General features: G+C 44.3%; 1 protein-coding gene across 3 annotated transcripts in view; it reads left to right on the top strand.

Annotated features, from left to right (window-relative positions):
* The window catches only part of dapk2b (death-associated protein kinase 2b), a 25,389-nt gene extending 9,389 nt beyond the window's left edge, over positions 1–16,000 (top strand). Inside the window, exons 1-10 of one of the 3 annotated variants that reach the window (XM_048257586.1) lie at positions 3,630–3,812; positions 5,714–5,853; positions 7,562–7,691; positions 8,014–8,062; positions 8,334–8,360; positions 8,504–8,656; positions 9,277–9,322; positions 12,795–12,884; positions 13,599–13,670; positions 14,563–16,000. In XM_048257586.1, the coding sequence (XP_048113543.1) occupies positions 7,574–7,691; positions 8,014–8,062; positions 8,334–8,360; positions 8,504–8,656; positions 9,277–9,322; positions 12,795–12,884; positions 13,599–13,670; positions 14,563–14,685 (678 nt within the window). In that variant the 5' untranslated portion in view covers positions 3,630–3,812; positions 5,714–5,853; positions 7,562–7,573 and the 3' untranslated portion in view covers positions 14,686–16,000. Of the gene's footprint in view, positions 1–3,590; positions 3,813–4,580; positions 4,595–5,713; positions 5,854–7,561; positions 7,692–8,013; positions 8,063–8,333; positions 8,361–8,503; positions 8,657–9,276; positions 9,323–10,585; positions 12,519–12,794; positions 12,885–13,598; positions 13,671–14,562 lie in introns of those variants that run through there. The other 2 variants (XM_048257587.1, XM_048257585.1) reach the window with 2 other exon arrangements.
* Positions 16,001–18,546: the final 2,546 nt, after the last annotated feature.

Genomic DNA, 18,546 nt, shown 5'->3' with positions numbered 1-18,546 from the left:
TTGGAAGCCAGGCAAAGTACACACACATTTATAGGCACACTTACACACACACACACACACACACACACACACACAATTCATAACCACAAACAGACACGGACACAAACACGTGCAGTAACACACTGTGCTAGCTTTGGAATGAATTTGATAACAGTATGGGGTGGGAAAAATACTGTGTCACATTCTCTCTCCCCTCTTCCTCTCTCTCTCCCTCTCATTATTTTTCTCCTCTCTTACCCTCCATCTCCCTCTTCCTATCCCTCTCTCACTTGCCCACTTACCCTCTATTGCTCCCTTTCTCCATCCCTCCCTCCTCCCTCTCTTCTTTTCCCTCTGTTCCTCGTCACATCTCTCCTCCTTCCTTCCCTTTCTCTCTCTCTCTCATCCTCCCTCATCCTCTTTCTTCTTTTCCTTCTTTCTATCTCTCTTCTATCTTCTTCTTTCTATCTCTCTCCTCGTCTTCTCTCTCTCCCTCTCTCCCCTTCTCTCTTTCCCTCTCTCTCTATCTCTCTCTCCTCCTCTCCATATCTCTCTCTGCCTCCTACTCCGAAGTGCTTGACTTATGTCCACTATGCTGACCCCACTCTGTGCGATGCCGATGTGATGCTCTTTTGCGTGTGTTTCCATTTTGAGTGCGGTGGCTTTCAGACGCAGCGCTGAGGCGATTGACACAAATAGCTGCCTCTTAAAAAACAAATGGACCCCAGCTGAATGGAGTTTTACTGTGTGTATGTGTGTGTGTGTGTGTGGACCCCGGAAGACTCAAAATAAACCGAGTCACCTAGTGATGTGATCTCACTGGCGTTCGTCACATTTCTATGGGGTGACCCCCTGTCCAAGTGCGAGGGTTTGAAAGGATGCCGCTGGCGCTTTGTGTGTCTCCTACTGCCACTCAGTCTGCTCGCTGTTCTCTCTCTCTCTGTTTGCCTCCGTTCCTTTGTCTGCATTTCTATTTCTGTCTCTGTGTCCCTCTCTCCCTCTCTTTCACTTGCTCTGCCTTTATGCCTATCGTTTTGGCTACCTAGTTTCCTTGTTCTCTCATTCTCTTCTTTCTCCCTTATTTTCTTTAGTTCTTTCTTTCTTTTCTTGCATCTTTCTGTCTCCCTCTCTCTCTCTCTCACTCTATTCCCCTGTCCACCACCTCTTTCTGTCTCTCTACCTCTTTCCTCTTCCTTTCTCACTTTCTCCTTCTCTCTCACTCTCTTTCTCTATCACCCCCCACCCTTTCCACCACCTCTTCCTCGCTCTCCTCCTTTCTCTCTCTTTCTCTCCTTCTCCTCCTCTCTCTGCTATCAGTATCCCCCTGACCTATCAGGCTGTGGTTGAGTGTCGGTGGAGTCCGTCTCCCGGACTCGGCGGCGCTCCAACCGATAGCGCAGTGACCAGGTCACCGATGGCATGCAGCTATGCATTTTGGGATGCTTAGTCAGCCGAGATAGGGGCCGTCTGAGTGTTGTCCTGCGGATGTTTACACTAGCAAACCCCTCGTGTGAGGATTACTGCTCACATCCGAGTGACATATATGTTATCTTTGAAATGGACACATCCCATCTCATATCCCCTTTAATGTCATGTCACTCAGCTCAAATGACTTACAGGATAACTGCCATAATACACACCCATGTAGGGATAGAATGCTTCTCCGTAGGTTGTGGATGTGCTGACACAGATGTTGTTGTTTTACTGAGCATGTTCCTTTCAGTGGGTTTTGAGTATTGATAGATTTTTTTTTCTGTTCTGAAATTGAACAGAATCATTTTAAACTGTCTCTCTTTGTCTCTTCCAATGGAGTACTTTTTGGACTACTGAGTATTTTTGCAACTCCAAAATACTCAATGCTGTTTTGTGCAATGCAGTGGCACTGTAGCTCTATGTGGTCTTGGCTACTGAAAGTGCCCTGTGCAAATGGGGTATAAACCATTTATCTAGAGGAAACAGTGCGGTTTATTTTCCTAACTGCTGTTTATTTGCAGTATTCTGAGGATACAAAAGCAGGAAAAGGCCCCGAGAATCATTCTAATACACACACACACACACACACACACACACACACACACACACACACACACACACACACACACACACACACACACACACACAAACACACTGTATGGAGACAGAGAAGTGCTCTTCTCTACTCACAAATATTTGGCATATTCTAGGCACAGGCAGAGCAGTGCCCACAGAGAGGAGAGCTGGCATGACTGACCGCGGGAGCGGAGCAGCGCCACAGCAGATCAGAGTGGACCTGACCGCCACGGCGGTTCTGAGTAGGATTGATGCATTCCTTCTCCCTCATTGCTCTCTGTCTACAGGAAAGGCTTTCTTCTTGCTTCACTTTTCATTTGTTTGCTTGTCTGTTTATTGAGTTATTTTTCCTTTTTTTTCCTGAGTCTCCCACCACCCACACCTCACATCTTTTTTTCTACGGGAAGGCTTTTCTTTTAGCTTTTGCTATTTATTTATATGTTTATTTATTTATTTATCCATCCCCTGGGTTTCCGACCTCACTGCTTTCTCGCTTCGCTATTTATTTGTGTCCGTTGTTTGTTTTCTTGGGGCTCCCGCCACCCTCACCCTCATGCTCCTCAGTGCCGGGCATGCTAGTGGCTGGAGTTCCTCTCTTGCTGCCTCTGTCTCTGTCGCTGCCTTTGGGTAGAGACACTTTGTCGGGGCACTCAAGAGACAGACAGACGTCTCCCCTGAATCTCTTCAGACTGACCGATTAATTAGCCTTACATGCCCCACCGACGTCTTAATATCAGTTTTATTGGGCTCTAATTCCTCATTCCTCCTCTGCTGCTGATGGCTGAGATGGGTAAGCCTATTCCGGGTCCATGCTGTTCCTGCCGTCAGTTCTGTCCAATTGCACTAACCCAAACAGAGCCTCGGGTTCTTCATCAGCCCCAGAGGAAATGAGGAACTTTGTGACAGAGAGCGAGCGTGTCTTGTTGCAATGGGATGCTCTCATCGTTTCTGAAAGCCCCCTCTTGATTGGCTGGTTGTGTAGGCCAATCTCCCCTCTGTGCATCCAGTATTATGTGTGCTTAAGAGGATGGGTCTGCCCTTATTGCTCATTAAATTGTGATTTATTGTGACTCAGGTCAGTGATGTGGGAACCCAATTTCTTCATTGTCGTGTATTAAGTGTTTTAAAGTGAGCTTTGTTATAGGTAAAGATACAGAATTATATTGGACTGCTTGTGTTGGGCTTTATGTTCCTAATTCACAGCTTGCTCAGTCAAGGTTGTGTCTAAGACAAAACTCTCTTCCTGGATTTTTCTGTTTTCATGACTCAATTCAGCATACAACAATGTTTTGGCCATAATTGTTTGCTTAGGTGAAGTGCTGTTGATACTGTCATGGCACTTTATTGAACTGTCTAATGATAATATAATGTATAAATCATACTGTATGAATTCTGAATTCTGAGATGAAGTCTGAATTTACTCAGGTTGAACATCATTGTTTGTTACATTAGCACCCGGTAAAATGCCTTACTGGAAGATTGAAAGCAAGTTTAGATAATTTCTCTCTAGAACCATCTTTCATGTGTGTGTTGTGTGTGTCTTTGCCTCCTCTGTGGCGCAGTGGGCAGTTTGCCATCGTGAAGCGCTGCAAGGAGAAGAGCACTGGCGTGGAGTACGCCGCCAAGTTCATCAAGAAGCGCCAGAGCCGGGCCAGCCGTCGCGGGGTGCGGCGGGAGGAGATCGAGCGCGAGGTCACCATCCTCCAGCAGATCCAGCACCCCAACATCATCACGCTGCACGACATCTACGAAAACCGGACCGACGTGGTGCTCATCCTGGAGCTGTGAGTGACACACACACACACACACACACACACACACACACTGACACAGGCACAAAACACACACACACACACATGCACACACACACACACACAATGCACACTCACACACACACAATGCACACACACACACACACACACACACACACACATACAGAACCTCATACAATGCACCTGTTGGCATACCTGTTGGCATACCAGTAGATATTTAGAGTCCCGGGTAAGGTTTTTGAAATGGTGATGCTTGTGAGTACATTTAAAAAAAAAAAGTTGTTAAAAAAAAATATGTTTTTCTTTCTCACTTCTCTAAACACCTCCCCTCTGTCATGTGCAGCTGATAATAAGCCGCACTAAAGGGCCTTTCAGCACTGCTTTGGCCACATCGACTCAGTAGAACAACAGTTGCTTGCCTAATCATCTCTATAAGAACCCTCATTCAAGCAGCACAAGCCAGCACAGTGAAGTAAATGGGACAGGACATTCAGCAGTTTGAATATAGCAATTATATCACAGTCAGTGCTGGTCCTCTGGGCCGTGACTCCTGTGACACAGAGCACATCGCCGCAGGAAGCCCACGGCAATGGGATCGCACACTGGCTGCCTGTTCTGTTCTACGTGCATGTGTGTGTGTGTGTGTGTGTGTGTGTGTGTGTGTGTGTGTGTGTTTGTGTGGGCACTGAAGGAAATGTCAGCACTTTGGTGTGTGTGTGTGTGTGTGTGTGTGTGTGGGGGGACGGGGTTGGAGGGTTATAGAGGGGGAGAGAGGGAAAGAGCAAGGGGTGGGAGTAGAGGGAGAAAGAGAGGGAATAAGAGGGAGGGAGAGAGAGAGAGATATGGAGGGAGAGAGTCTGGGGGCTGCTGGGAGGCCCATAGTGGGATCTGCAGTAGAGGCAGAGTTAGGACGGAGGCCCAATTAGGACTAATTGAAGGAGCCGAATTGAATGAAAGCCTGTGGTGAAAGGGCAGGCCTTGTCCATGGCGGTCAGTTGCGCTGCCCTGTGCTAAGTGGAGAACATCATCTAGCCATCCAACCAACGTCACCACTGCACTGAGCAGGGGACTTCGGCGCGACGACGCGATGCGACGCGACGCGACGACGCCATACGCTTACCACGACGCGACGCACACACACACACACACATACACAAACCCCTTCTCTATAAACAAAATTCCTCTCCAATTTCTTGTCACGACACGTTATCCCGTCTATCTGTCTGGAGACAGGAACCAGCGACTGCAGTACTGCAGGCAATGAGTGGAAGGGGATCTTCGCAAGTCAAGCATGCCGCCTATGGCAAGAATACACTAGCAGATAGTTCCTCAACAACGGAGTGATCCTATTGATTGTGTGTGTGTGTGTGTGTGATGTGTGTGTGTGTGTGTGTGTGTGTGTGTGAGCATGAGCGTTTGCGTCATCAGGGCTGTTATCAGATGGCGGTGCAGTCCCAGCTAAAGGGTCGTATTTACATAAGTTTGTTTTAATAAAGCTGCAGGTGAGAGTGCGGGGTTTTATCAGTGTGTCTGCTCTTCCGGGGACACTGGCCCTTCAGCTGGTAGCACAAGCTCAGCAGCAAGGCCACATTCATGCCATGCACTTAGCTGAGTCATCTGTGTGTGTGTGTGTGTGTGTGTGTGTGTGTGCTTTTGTGACCGTGTGTGTGTGTGTGTGTGTGTGTGTGTGTGTTTGTGTCTGTCACTTAACTCCGAGTTGATCCGGGGGACAATAGGCCTTGTTATATAATTGAGTCGCTTTGGATAAAAGTGTCAGCTAAATGAATACATTTAAAATATAAATGTCATCTGGCTTTCTGACTTTTGTGCGTGCAGTGTGCACTATTATGTTAATGCTGTGCTGTCATCGTAATCAGGTGTGTGTGTGTGTATGTGTGTGTGTGTGTTTCCAGGGTGTCGGGGGGGAGAGCTCTTTGACTTCCTGGCCCAGAAGGAGTCTCTGAGTGAAGAGGAGGCCACAGAGTTCATCAAACAGATCCTCGATGGCATTCAGTACCTCCACTCCAGAAACATTGTGCACTTTGACCTCAAGGTGTGTATACCGGTACAGGTACACACACTCTCTGTCTGCCTGTCTATCTTTCCCTTCCTCCATCTTTGTCTCTGTCTACCATTTTCTGTCGTTCTGTTTTTCTCTCTTCCTGTCTGTCTCTCTTTCTCTCTCCCTCTCTCCAGCATCTCCCTTCATTCTCTAGAGGCTAACTGGGCTGTGGACCTAAGGGGAGTGTCCAGATGGATGCTCTTTGAACTCTACTCTAAAAGCCAGAGTAGGAAGTGGTGTTCATGTTGATAGAAAAGCTCAGTTGCCATGGCAACCAATCATGTCTCCAGCAGGCAGGGTTCTGTGGGCTTTTTCCAGCCAGCCATTCCCTCACTGTCAGGTTGCATAGCAACACCTGGAGCCCCTCATCACTGACAGGGTGTGCATGGTTACGGATGTGATCGGGGTCTCAGAGAGAAGTTCTCTCTTTTTCAGAAGAGCAAGAGAAAGTGTTCTCTGGAGAATCTCGGGTCAGAATCTCGTTCAAAAAGCAAAGCACGCCACTGTCAATTTGAAACGATTTCCACACATCATTGATGGAAATATTATTATTGTTATTATTGTTATTGTTATTATTATTATTATTATTATTATTATTACATTTACTGAAATAATCTATTGAGATAATAACATATTTAGATGGTGACTAATGTTTCATAATAGAAGTGATGTTGTTATGTTATGTTGGTCCTGCTGATAATGCTGGCCAAGTCCTTTGTTACACTAACGGCATACAGCAGCAGTAAGACGGTAATATGATTCCCTCGCACAGTGTGTGTAACACTGGTGTCAGTGGATCTTAGTGTGTGTGTGTAGCGCTGGGGAAAGTGGCTGGTGTCAGTGGATCTTAGTGTGTGTGTGTAGCGCTGGGGAAAGTGGCTGCTGTCAGTGGAACTTAGTGTGTGTGTGTGTAGCACTGGGGAAAGTGGCTGCTGTCAGTGGATCTTAGTGTGTGTGTGTGTAGCACTGATGGAGTGTGTATAACACTAGTGAAAGACAATCGTCTTACTGGAGCTTGGTGTGTATATAGTCCAGGTATAGTACAGGGAAAGAAGTAGCCGCTGTGTCAGGGCCACTTGTTGTCCAGCAGTGGCTAGCTGGGCAGGACATGTTTATCAGCCTTGTGTAGACGAGTCTCACATGCCTGGCAGGGCTCCAAAGAGGCTATCTCCTCCGCACGAGTCAGGGAGACCGAGTCCGATACACACACACACACACACACACACACACACACACACACACCTCTGACACCCCAGATAATCTTCATCCTGTTTTTGTAGTGCAGGATAGCACCCCCACGCTATCCTCACATTCATGTCCAGTGTCAAGGGCGCCCAGTAACCTCCGCAAGTCACGTGTCCCTCGTGACCTCGTTTCTGAGGCGCAAAGGGGACCATCTCTCTGAAAGCAGGAGAGCTTCCACAGAGGACTTAATGCTTAATGAGTCTTGTTTTGTGTCTCAGATTTGTGTCTGCAGCTACATGGGTGACCTTTAGAGATACACGTTGAAAATGGCTTCAGGGCAAGTTGGTGATGCATGAAAAGAAGTCTTGTCATGGCTGATGGCACAGCTCTCGTGACCTGTCCATTTGGTTATAAAATGATCGGGTGTGGTTTTAATTTAACGTAATTTGCATGAGAAGACTAAGTCAAGGTTTGCATATAATTTCATTCATGATGCGATCTGTTTTTTCTTCAGCCTGAAAATATAATGCTGCTGAACAACAAAGTCCCTCTACCCCGCATCAAACTGATTGATTTCGGCCTGGCACACAAGATAGAAGATGGAGTAGAGTTTAAAAATATCTTTGGGACCCCTGAATTTGTTGGTATGTCAAATGGTCAAATGATTACCTAAAAGCATTCTTTTATACCATTAGTACAACAGTTTAATATGGAGGAATCTCATATATTGCACACGCACACACACACACACACACACACACACACACACACACACACACACACACACACATACACACACAAACACTCAAACACACACATGATTTTCTATTAGCAATAAACACATGGTTACACTAACCTTAACCCAAGTCTTTCACCTTGCTTGCACCATATTTGTGCGGCCCCTGTTGTTGTTTATTGTGTAAGTGGACGATGAAGGCATTTTTGTAACATCTGTTCTATTTGCAGCACCAGAGATAGTGAACTACGAGCCCCTGGGATTAGAGGCCGATATGTGGTAAGAACCCCTAATTACTGTCCACGCGTGGCTTTTGCCTTCAGATGTTTCCATGGATTAACCTTGTTTTTTTCCTCCTCTCTCTCTCTCTCTCTCTCTCTCTTTGTTCTACCTACCTCTGTTGGCCATATACCCCCCTCTTTCTCTCTCTCTCCCTCTTTCATTCTCTCTTTCTCTCATTTACCCTACTATCTTACTCTCCTTCTCTCCTCCCCTCCTCTCTCCTACTCCTTTCTTTCTCTCTCTCTCTCTCTGTCTGTCGCGGTCACAGGAGCATAGGAGTCATCACCTACATCCTGTAAGTGTGAAACTTGGGGGAAATGTGAAGAGTGTGTGTGACTGTGTTGATTGCTATTTTTCGCTCCTTATGAGTGTGTGAATAATGTGTCAAACGAAGCTCTGCGTGTTATCTGAGTGGGCTTTCTCCACCCAAACCCCCAGATTAAGTGGAGCATCTCCATTCCTGGGGGATACCAAACAGGAGACGCTGGGCAACATCTCAGCCATGAACTATGAGTTTGACGAAGAGTTCTTTGGCAGCACCAGTGAGCTGGCTAAGAGCTTCATCAAACAGCTACTGGTTAAGGACACTAGGTAAGTGGTCCTGCTGCCCAGACCTAAACAACGCACGTGAACATGACCTTCACACTGTCACCTTCTGATACCAGTACCAAACCACATCTGCATTTCAACATCCTACTAGTTTAAACTGCCTGAAAGCTATACCAGCTCAAACTTGTTGTTTTGATTATGTAAAAGACAAATCAAGTAAATGACACAAAAGGTATTTCACTGAATGACGAGACCAGACCTGTTCTTTTGTCTTTTCTGGTAGAATAGGTTCACTTAGTCTTCCTTTGGTATAACATCAACAGTTGTATATTAAATGGATAACATGGTGTGAAGTGTGACAGTGTACATATCGTTTTTAAGTTTACATTTATTCATTTAGCAGGCACTTTTATCCCAAGCGAGTTACATATGTCAGTTATATTACAAGGGTCACTGTCCCCGGAGCAACTCCTTGCTCATAGGCACAATGGCCGGGTATTGAACCCACATTTTTTAGGCTACTGCGTGCTAGCCCAGCTCCTTAACCACTATGCTACCACCGCTCAATGTTTTTGTTATTGTGTGGATTCTCAGAGTTCTTTCACTGGTTCAGTCTCTCCTGACTGGGTGTGTTTTTTTGTGTGTGTCTGCTTGTCTTGCAGGAAAAGGATGACCATTCAGGATGCTCTCAATCACCCCTGGATAAAGGTAATTACTGAGTTCATCAGGCGCTCTACAGCATGTTGCTGGTTTCAGAGGTGTGTTCCTGTTTGCAAAAACATAGGCGAACATTCGCAAACGTCTGCAAACCATTTTCTCAGTAGTTCTCAGCCAACATGCTGGGAGTTGGATGTTGGAGGATTACTGTGGAGATGGAATGAACACAAAATCGCTCAAATGATCTGTTTTGAGAAAACATGTTCCCTGCGAATGTTCACTTCTGTTTAAGGAATTTGAACGCACCTCAAGTGTGGTTTGAGATGCACGTCACTGTCCTGCAGTGTCTGAAACTGATAGCTGTGCTCTGAACTGAATGTTCAAAGTCACTTTGGTTATGTGTGGGTGTTCAATACATCTGAATCAAAATCAGAATCTAACTAGACCATCAGACCACTTCTCATCAGTAGTGAAATTTGCTGACGTTTAGACTGTGAGATTCTACATGGTCCATTGAAATGAGCCCGCAACTAAACTAAACTAAACTGAACTTAAAGGTGCTATCAGCGATGTGACGTGGTTTGGGCAACTTGGGCAAACCTTGCCCATAAAACTATAACAAACTGTTCCAGCAAATCACCGACGAGATGCGCGTTTGGGAGAGTTTCAATTGCACAGGAGGGAGGTGGAGGGAGTAGTGAGCTAGCTCTCCGTTTTGTTTCAACGTCAACAGAAGTGACGTTACTCTGCATCGCTTGTAGGACCTTTAACATTACACACAGAATGGAAGGAATATAAAGATTTTTGACAACACAGTGAGTTTTAAGTACGTTTCCAGTTTTCATGTGAATTCAAACCTGGTGAGGACCAGTACTAACTAGGGTTTCAGCTGCATGTGGGGAGAAGTGAGCCCTCCTCATTTCACCTCTTCCACCTTCTCACTGGTGTGCATCTGTAAAGTGTGTTGCACAGTGTAATTGACATGATGTGATCCTTGACACCATCCATGCAAGCAGTGGAGTCATATTGTTCTGCATGAGAGTTTGGATTCAAACAGAGTGGCAAACTGGCATGTTTGTGGAGACCACTCACAACAGTAACAGCAGATCGTGGACAGAAGAATGGACAAAAACTGACCACAGCTACAGGCCCTGTCCCTGAAACCTGTGTGACCAACACACTAACACCCCATCAACCTGCACCTAGCTGTGTGTGTGTGTGTGTGCTTTTGGATCCACGTTTGCCAGCACCATAACCCCACCCTCTCTCCAACCCTCTGGATCTGATTGGCTATTCCTCCCTTCTATCCAAAAGTCGCACCAATGCGTGGCGGCTGCGGTGGAGGAGAGCTCGGCCCCGGGGGCGCCACGGCGTAAGACCGAGGCAGAGCCAGAGGCCCGGCAGCTGAAGACCAAGCGCCTGAAGGAGTACACCGTCCAGTCACACGCCAGCGTGCCGCCCAACCACACCTACGCCAACGTGGAGCGCTTTGCCCGCGCGCTGGATGACATCGCACTGATGGAGGCGGACGTGGCGGGCGTGCGGGAGCGCCGAGAGGCCCTGCAGGGCGACGTGGAGGCGCTGCTCTCCGCCTGCGGTCAGCGCGAGGCCTGGCTCCGTGAGGGCGGCGAGGGTGTGCGCCAGGAGCTGTCCCGCGCCCGCTATGAGCTGCGCAAGGCCGAGGCCACGCGGCACGGCCTCCACCAGGACCTGCGCGCCACCGACGCCAGCCTCCACAGCGTGGGCCAGCGCTACCTGGAGCGGCAGACACACCTGAGCATGCTCAGGGAGGAGCTCACCTCCGAACTCTGCTGGCTACGAGAGGTTGTCGTGATGAGTCTCCACAGCGACGCCGGGGGCGACCGCGTGCCTTTTGGCAGCGACGTGAACGAGGCGTTCAAGGAGCTTCTAAGCCACGCCTGTGGGGCGGAGCTCTGCTCAGAGGCGGGGCCTGATCTCACAGAGACTGACTAGGGATTAGAAGGGACGGGAACACACATGGCAATGTAAACACGTCTTTAGTACAATCACACATGCAAACCTGTAGCATAGCAATGTAAACACATCCTTAGTACAGTCACACATGAAAACCTGTAGCATAGCAATGTAAACACATCCTTAGTACAGTCACACATACAGACGTCCTTAGTACAGTCAAAGTTGTTTCCTCCTGGAATCACACTCATTGTGAATGGAGGTGAAATAAAACACTGTAGGTTATTAACTGCATGGCAAGTAATGTTACACATTTGTGGGGTTGAATGTATTTATTATAATGTATATGTTAAAGGAATCTCAATAATAAATTATATTTAAGATTAATTTAGTCTGATACCAAATACACTTTAAGCAAACACTTGTTATACTGTAACTCCATAAATTTGTGTTTTGTTAATTGCTTTTCAGGACATATTGGCTTTCTAATTATTTTCATTTTTTAATACCTAAAGGAGAGATTAATGAAATCTTTTGTATGTCAGCAACAATGAAACCAAAGCACTTTTTTCGATCAAAAAGGAAACTTTTATCAGGAGTAGAAACAAACCCTTCGTAATGAAATTGTCTCCATGCCATTAGCACAAGGTTATGTTGAGTCTCTCTTTATTTGGGTAGCCTATTTTCTAGTCTAGTCACTGAGAATTACAAATAGGCTTAGATGTTATATGTAGAGTAAAGGTTAACGTGTGCGTGCGTGTGCGTCCGTGTGTGTGCGTACGCGCCTGTGTGTGTGCTTGTAAACAAACAATCCGATTGTGGCTTTAGTTCAAATATATTATACTTCATAAATAATAGAGCATTTGTGAAGCGTCTAGTATGACTTATGCAAATAAAGGGTAGTCTCATATGCATTGTTTTGTTTATTGCATTGTTTTTGCATTGTGTTGTATTCCACTGCTGTTTGCAGTGTATATTGTTTGACCCGTGTTTGAGCCATGTCTCTCATGTCTTGCTTTGATAATACTTTTACTGCAGTAAAGAGTTGACATGTTATGATTTATACTCAGCCTTATCTTAGCCTCTTCTGTTAGCTGCACAGTTAATGGCCCTTACTGTTACTGTTGAACTCAGCTACTGCAGAATCCACACAAAAGAAACATGATGATACACACACATGTCTATGAAAGCATTTTTCTTTTTTTTGTGACTTGTTTTTTTGTCATCATTGTTTTTGTTTTTTTAAATATACTGTCATCATTGTTTTACACTGTTTTCAAAGGGAAATAAAAAATAACTATCCTGTCACTAACTCAAGCAATTCAGTTGAATTACACCACATGGAATAAATTCAGTGCAAAAAGAAATATTAGAGACGAGATGTGTACAGACATTCTATGCACATAATATAATATCATATAATATCAAACAATACATCAGTTTAGTTGGAGCATCAGTTTAGTTACAGCAGTATGTATGCTGAAAGCACAATAGAATAAGTAGTGTTTATCTGTTTCTGATGATGCCAAGGTTAGTGTCTTCCAGTTCCCTCATGCTTGCTGTTTCACCCTGATGTGACCTCTTACAGCCGGAGAACCCCAGACAGGCGCTGGTGCGCAGGCAGTCCGTGGTCAACATGGAGAACTTCAGAAGGCTGTATGCGCGACGCAGGTGGAAGGTAATCTATACATCAGCAAGAAATATGTCCTTATCCCTACAACAGGCACCAGTAGAGAGAGAGAGAGAGAGAGAGAGAGAGAGATCCAGAGAATGCCAAAGAGCCAGTCTCCTTACTATGGCAGTCAGAACACATACTCAACCATAGTGATGGCACGGTGTCACAGAACTAATGAAACCATAGTGACACCATTGTATCGCAGGGCCCATGACACCATGATGACAACACTCTGTCACAGAGTCCAGGAAACCATGGTGATGACGCACTGCCACAGAGTATGGACTCTGGTACTGCCCTGGTCTGGACTACATTTATTCAGCATCAGCTGCTGCCTGAGTTGAAATCATACTGTATATGCAGGCTAGTGCTTAGTTCATTGCATTGTGTTGTTAGTGTGAGGAAGTGAGAGAGCAGTCCCACCCGGCCTCAAACCCAGGTCTCAGGGTCTCTAAAGCTGCACCTTGACCACAACGGGAAAGAGCCAGGCTCATTGGTATGGCAGTCAGAGTGCATACTTAACCGTAGTGACGGCACTCAGTCCCTCTCAAATATGTTTTGTAAGTTTGGAGAAAAGTGTTTACCAAATACCTTAACCTTAATTTAATCGTAACTTAATTTGCAGTAAACAGACTCACTATAAACTGTGTCCTGGACACCGCCAAAATAAGGTTCTGGTTCAAATCGCATGCTGTCGTCTCTGTGTGTTGTGTGTAGTTGTCCATCAGGATCGTGTCTCTCTGTAATCACCTGACTCGGATGATGAGGAAAGGTCAGCCCAAACGGCAGGTTTGTACAACAGCTCTCGTCTTTTTTCTTGTCCCATAACATCAACAACACTCTTTAAGAACTGTTGCTTGTCCCAAGAATCAATCAATCAATCAATCAATCATTCAAACACGCATGCAAACAATTACTTGGAATTTCCTCATGAATGATTCCTAGTAGAAATTAGCAACTTGAATGCCCCTTCAGTATATCTGTAGCTCAGTTTATTGACTCAGTGTCTTGAAGCTGTTCTAAGTAGGAATCCTTCAAAGAATTCCTCTAATCTTTCTATTTAGTGTGTGGCACAAACTAGCTAGAGATCCAACTAATTGGATCAGTCCTCTATCATGCCATTGGAGTCTTTGGAGCCAGGCATCCTGCCCGACAGACGAGTGCTATTCATTTCAGTTCAGTTTGCTGTTTAAGATGATCTGGAAAGTTCTTTTGATTTGTCTTTGTTGTTTTACACCCTCCCAATAAAACAGGTCCCATTTAAACTGTGTGTCTGGTCAGATATAGCATGTGTGAATATAATTACATTTCATTGATATATCTGATATATTTTTAGGTAAATCTGAACCCAAACACCACATTCAAGTTCAAACAAGACAGTGCAGTGCCATCTCCCTAAAACAAGCATTGTGCTTTGCTTGAATTCAGTATGATGTATTCATTTTAAGTTTTAATCATATTAACACAATATATATATATATATATATATATATATATATATATAATGGTTGGTTGAATTTCCCCTAGGGATCAATAAATATATATATATAATATATATATATATGTATGAACACAACCACAGAAGGGGGAAAAACATAAATATGAAGCTCTTTGAACTTGTTAAGTGACAGGTCAGGTGACGTCTTGTGTGTGTGTGTGTGTGTGTGTGTGTGTTTGACAGGCAGCTCTACCCGGGATTGTGGAGCGCACAGTGGCCATGTTTGAGCGCGACTGCGAGAGCGACCAGGAAGAGGAGGTCATGTACAGGAAGCCCAGGACTCGCAAGAGGAGCAGCACCTCCTGAAGCGCCTCTCTTCTGAGGGACTCCTTGCGCTACTAAACCCAACAACCCCAGAGTATTTCAGCACAAGAGTACACACCTGCCTAAACGTTTCAACCATTCCAGCTTTCTGAGCCTCACCTGACAACAGTGAAGAGCCTTGAGTGGTCGATTGCCTTTCAACATGATGTGCCCCAGGTTTTATTTCATGTACATTATGAAAACATTTTATAGTGCCACAAGGTGATGTTTTGAGGTTTTTTGTGAAATACATTTTTGCAGTAGATAAAAGGTTTGTCTACAATTGCTTATCGGCTGCCCAAGAGATGATTTAAAGATGGTGCCTGTTTTGAGCTGAAAACATACTTCATGTACTTTACTTTATAAAACTGTGTGTATTTAGCAGGTCTTAAAAAGTGCCTTTGCAGTCTGCTCACTTAACAAGTGCCTCATGTCTTCCTCTGTGTACTGAGGTATTTTTAGCTGATTTTGTCAAATTCCCACTGTGTCCGGTTTGGCCGCTAACTCGACTATGATGGGTTGCATATAAATATGTTATTTCCTATTTGATATGTGAATGGGTTTTGTACAGTCTCAGCGTCTATATAACAGAGGCAAAGAGAGCCCAGAGAATATTTTTAAATGTATATTAACTTCTATGCCTTTGAAGTGTGAGTGCCAATTTCCCTTCAGCCCCTTTAAATTTTAGAGAATGTAATTAATCTGAGGTAATGTCTTACTAGCGTGGTTTACAACCCTTGTAAATAAATTGATTTGTAACTAACCGGTAATAGACACCGCAAAATAACTCATGTATCTTTGCAGTTGTTTTCCAGTATTGCTAAATATTTCATGCCCATATTCTCAGCCTAGGAGTGGCTGGTAGAGTAGGTTATTCACTTCTCCCTGGGAACCTTTTACCCTTAGGCCTGTTGTGATGGCGTGTTTGTGTCACAGTCTTTCCAAATGGGCTTACTGCAAACTGTCTCAATTGTATGGCAGGAAAAAAGAGAGATTGGTTGGCTCACTGGTTTTCCCAAGGTGGTGACAGTCATTTATTAGTCTGACAAATGCAGCTGGGAGAGTCTTCACGTCAAAAGTGCATAATTACCGTAGGCACCGTTGTGACATTTCCAAAGAACATTTCATTGAATTTATTTTTTTATGTTTTATTTGTTTTTATCTTTATTTCCTCATACTACTTCCTAAAGGCATTCAGAGGCTAATTGTGTAAGCTGTGGAACTCATGTTGTTCATATTGGTTGACATTACAGTCTCAGTCTTAGTTGGTGCCAACTTGTCACTGTTAGTGAACGCTCTAGAACAGAGCTTGTGCTGTGTGATCCGTTAGAGTTGCCCATGTACAGATAGATCTAGGTAGAATTATTTGTGAGTGTATTTTTGAAAGTGTCTAATGTTGTTTACGTTTGTGTGTGTGCACTCTTGCGTGTGTCTGTATATGTGTGCATGCATGCTTGTGTGGTTGGCTCTGTGGACCACAGAATGTCTGTTAGTCTCTGTTTTTGTTTACATTGTGCTTGGGCTATTTACAGTAATAACATCTGTTCATATTCTTCATTGTAATTAAGATGCAACTCAACCTCACCATTCTGAGATGTTGGAGTCGCTCCGACTTCCACCTGTTACCATTTGTCTTAAAAAACTGCTGACTGCTAAGAATGTGTTTAATGACTGCTTTTTAAGTTTACCTCTATGTTCTATAAGCCCTATGTTTTGGACTATATTTGTAAAAGTAATTGGAGCAAGAGAGAATTAAATATTTAATATATTTATGAATTTGTCACTAAAAAGGCATATGGCTTATTCTTAATGTACTCTTGATATGTCAGGTGTCTTTTTTATTATTATTAATTCAGTTAATTAGTTAGACAATGAAGTGAAATATTCATAATTCACTTTCATAATTTCATAATTCACTCACTGGAAGGGTGTAATAAAAGTGTTAAATGAAAAAAACATGTTTTTGTATGGTTACTGAACTACATTGTCTTTTTTTTTGACAGCTGTCAGTCACCCCACATTCACCTTTCTAGAGACTTAAACCTGCCTTATCTACCTGTGTCATGCACTCTGGCATATCTAAGCATCCTGCCACTTACCTTTTCTCCACCATTACACTTGTAGCTCTAAGCACTTATACGGTAGCCTAGCCCTTATTCAGAGTGGGAGTCCGTGGACATTGTTCACTCAATCTCCACCAGACCACAATCTGCAGCTACCATTCCAAACATGCATATTACAGTATTAGTGCTCTAAACCAAACAAACATCTTGATGTTGAACTAATGAAATCTCCTTAACTTGCTCCTGCAACAAGTCCATTCTGCACAGCTTACTGTGTCTTTTCAGGCTCTTAATAATCTGTCTCAATTAATCTCAGTTACAGCCATGCTAATATTCAAATCCATCAGTGTGCAATATGCAACTGGAAATTACGTATTCCTGATTAATATGGCTTATTCTACTCCCTTAATCCCAACATGGCGCATCCCTGCCCGAACTTGCCCTTGATTATTTGAGTGCAGACACTGTGGCTAATTGCTTCAAGTTGCCCTTGGTGGATTTTCGCCACGGCAAACGGGCCGGTGTGAGGTTTCACAAGAGCCGGTTTGTTTGGGCTCGTCTGAGCTGAAAACGATTGCGGGAAAAACTTTGTCCGGTCCTAAGTAAACTCTTGGCTGTGAGAATATGTAGGCCAGGGCACTTTTGGGAAGGGCACCAACTAGGAGAGAAATGGTTATCCGACAGCTCTCGCTGAATCCCTGCGCTTCAATAAGGGTTTGAAGTGCCAGAGACGCCTACACAGACAAGTCCAGGCAACTAAAGTTTCCATTGATCTTCCTCATGGTACACATTCCATCATCTCTCTCTCTCTCGAAAGCTTTCACATGTTTTGGGGAGTTGTATGAGTGTGTGTGGAGCCAAGTAGGCACCACATGAGTGTGTGTGTGCACCAAGTAGGCTGGTTGTCAGTGAACATCAAGGCCAGACAGAACTTCTACATACTCCCTTTAACAGACAAGAGTTTCACAGAATGGGACTCCTGCAGACAATTTCCTGACACCGTCTGAATGGGTGTAACTCTTGGTGTTATTGAGCGGGCAGTGGAGGACTTAGCGAGAAGGTGATTTCTTAATTAAACGGTAAGGCCATGCTTTCATAGCCCCACAGAATGGCCCAGTGCCTACCGCCTCGTTGTTTTGGCAGAGGTGTTTGCGGTGAAACGGCCCGTGCCAACTGTGTCCAGTGATGTCTGGAGACCTCGTTCTCTCCTCAGCTGTGTGTCCTACATATTCCAATAATCCACCCTGAGCCTGCAGGATACAGCCACCGGAAACAACAACAAGAGAGTCACTGTTCACTAGGGGCTAAGGGCATCAGCAGTTATTATGAAAAAAGTGATTAATATTTCCCAAATCTAATTTTATTATTATGACACAATTAAACACAGTACAATGTGTAGGTAAACATTAGAGTCTCCTGATTGCAGTATACAAGATGTGGATTATTGTAATTCGTGAAGAGTTTGGTTCCAAAACACTATATAGGCCTACTGTTTTTCAATGACTTTTTTTTACATTTTGTTTCCCAGGTAATCAGTGCAACTGGAACTGGGTTATTGTTATTTGAGTTATCTTTACTCAATCTAAACAGCAAAACTGCAATGTTAGTGATATTACCTGCACACAATTAAATAACATGATTTATTACGTAATGTTTTTGAAAATAGAGATATTGGAACCAAACTCTTCTTGTAGTCTTTCCTACTTTTTGTATATGCTTTAGGATGACTTAATTACTTACTGAATTTCTCATGCCATTGAATTGGAAATCGAGGATGAATAGAGTACCATTAATGCTGTCA

Source organism: Alosa alosa, chromosome 11, assembly GCF_017589495.1.
Source record: "Alosa alosa isolate M-15738 ecotype Scorff River chromosome 11, AALO_Geno_1.1, whole genome shotgun sequence".
Taxonomy (NCBI): domain Eukaryota; kingdom Metazoa; phylum Chordata; class Actinopteri; order Clupeiformes; family Clupeidae; genus Alosa; species Alosa alosa.
Note: the sequence above shows the minus strand (reverse complement) of the source record. Positions and strands in the feature narration are given on the sequence as shown.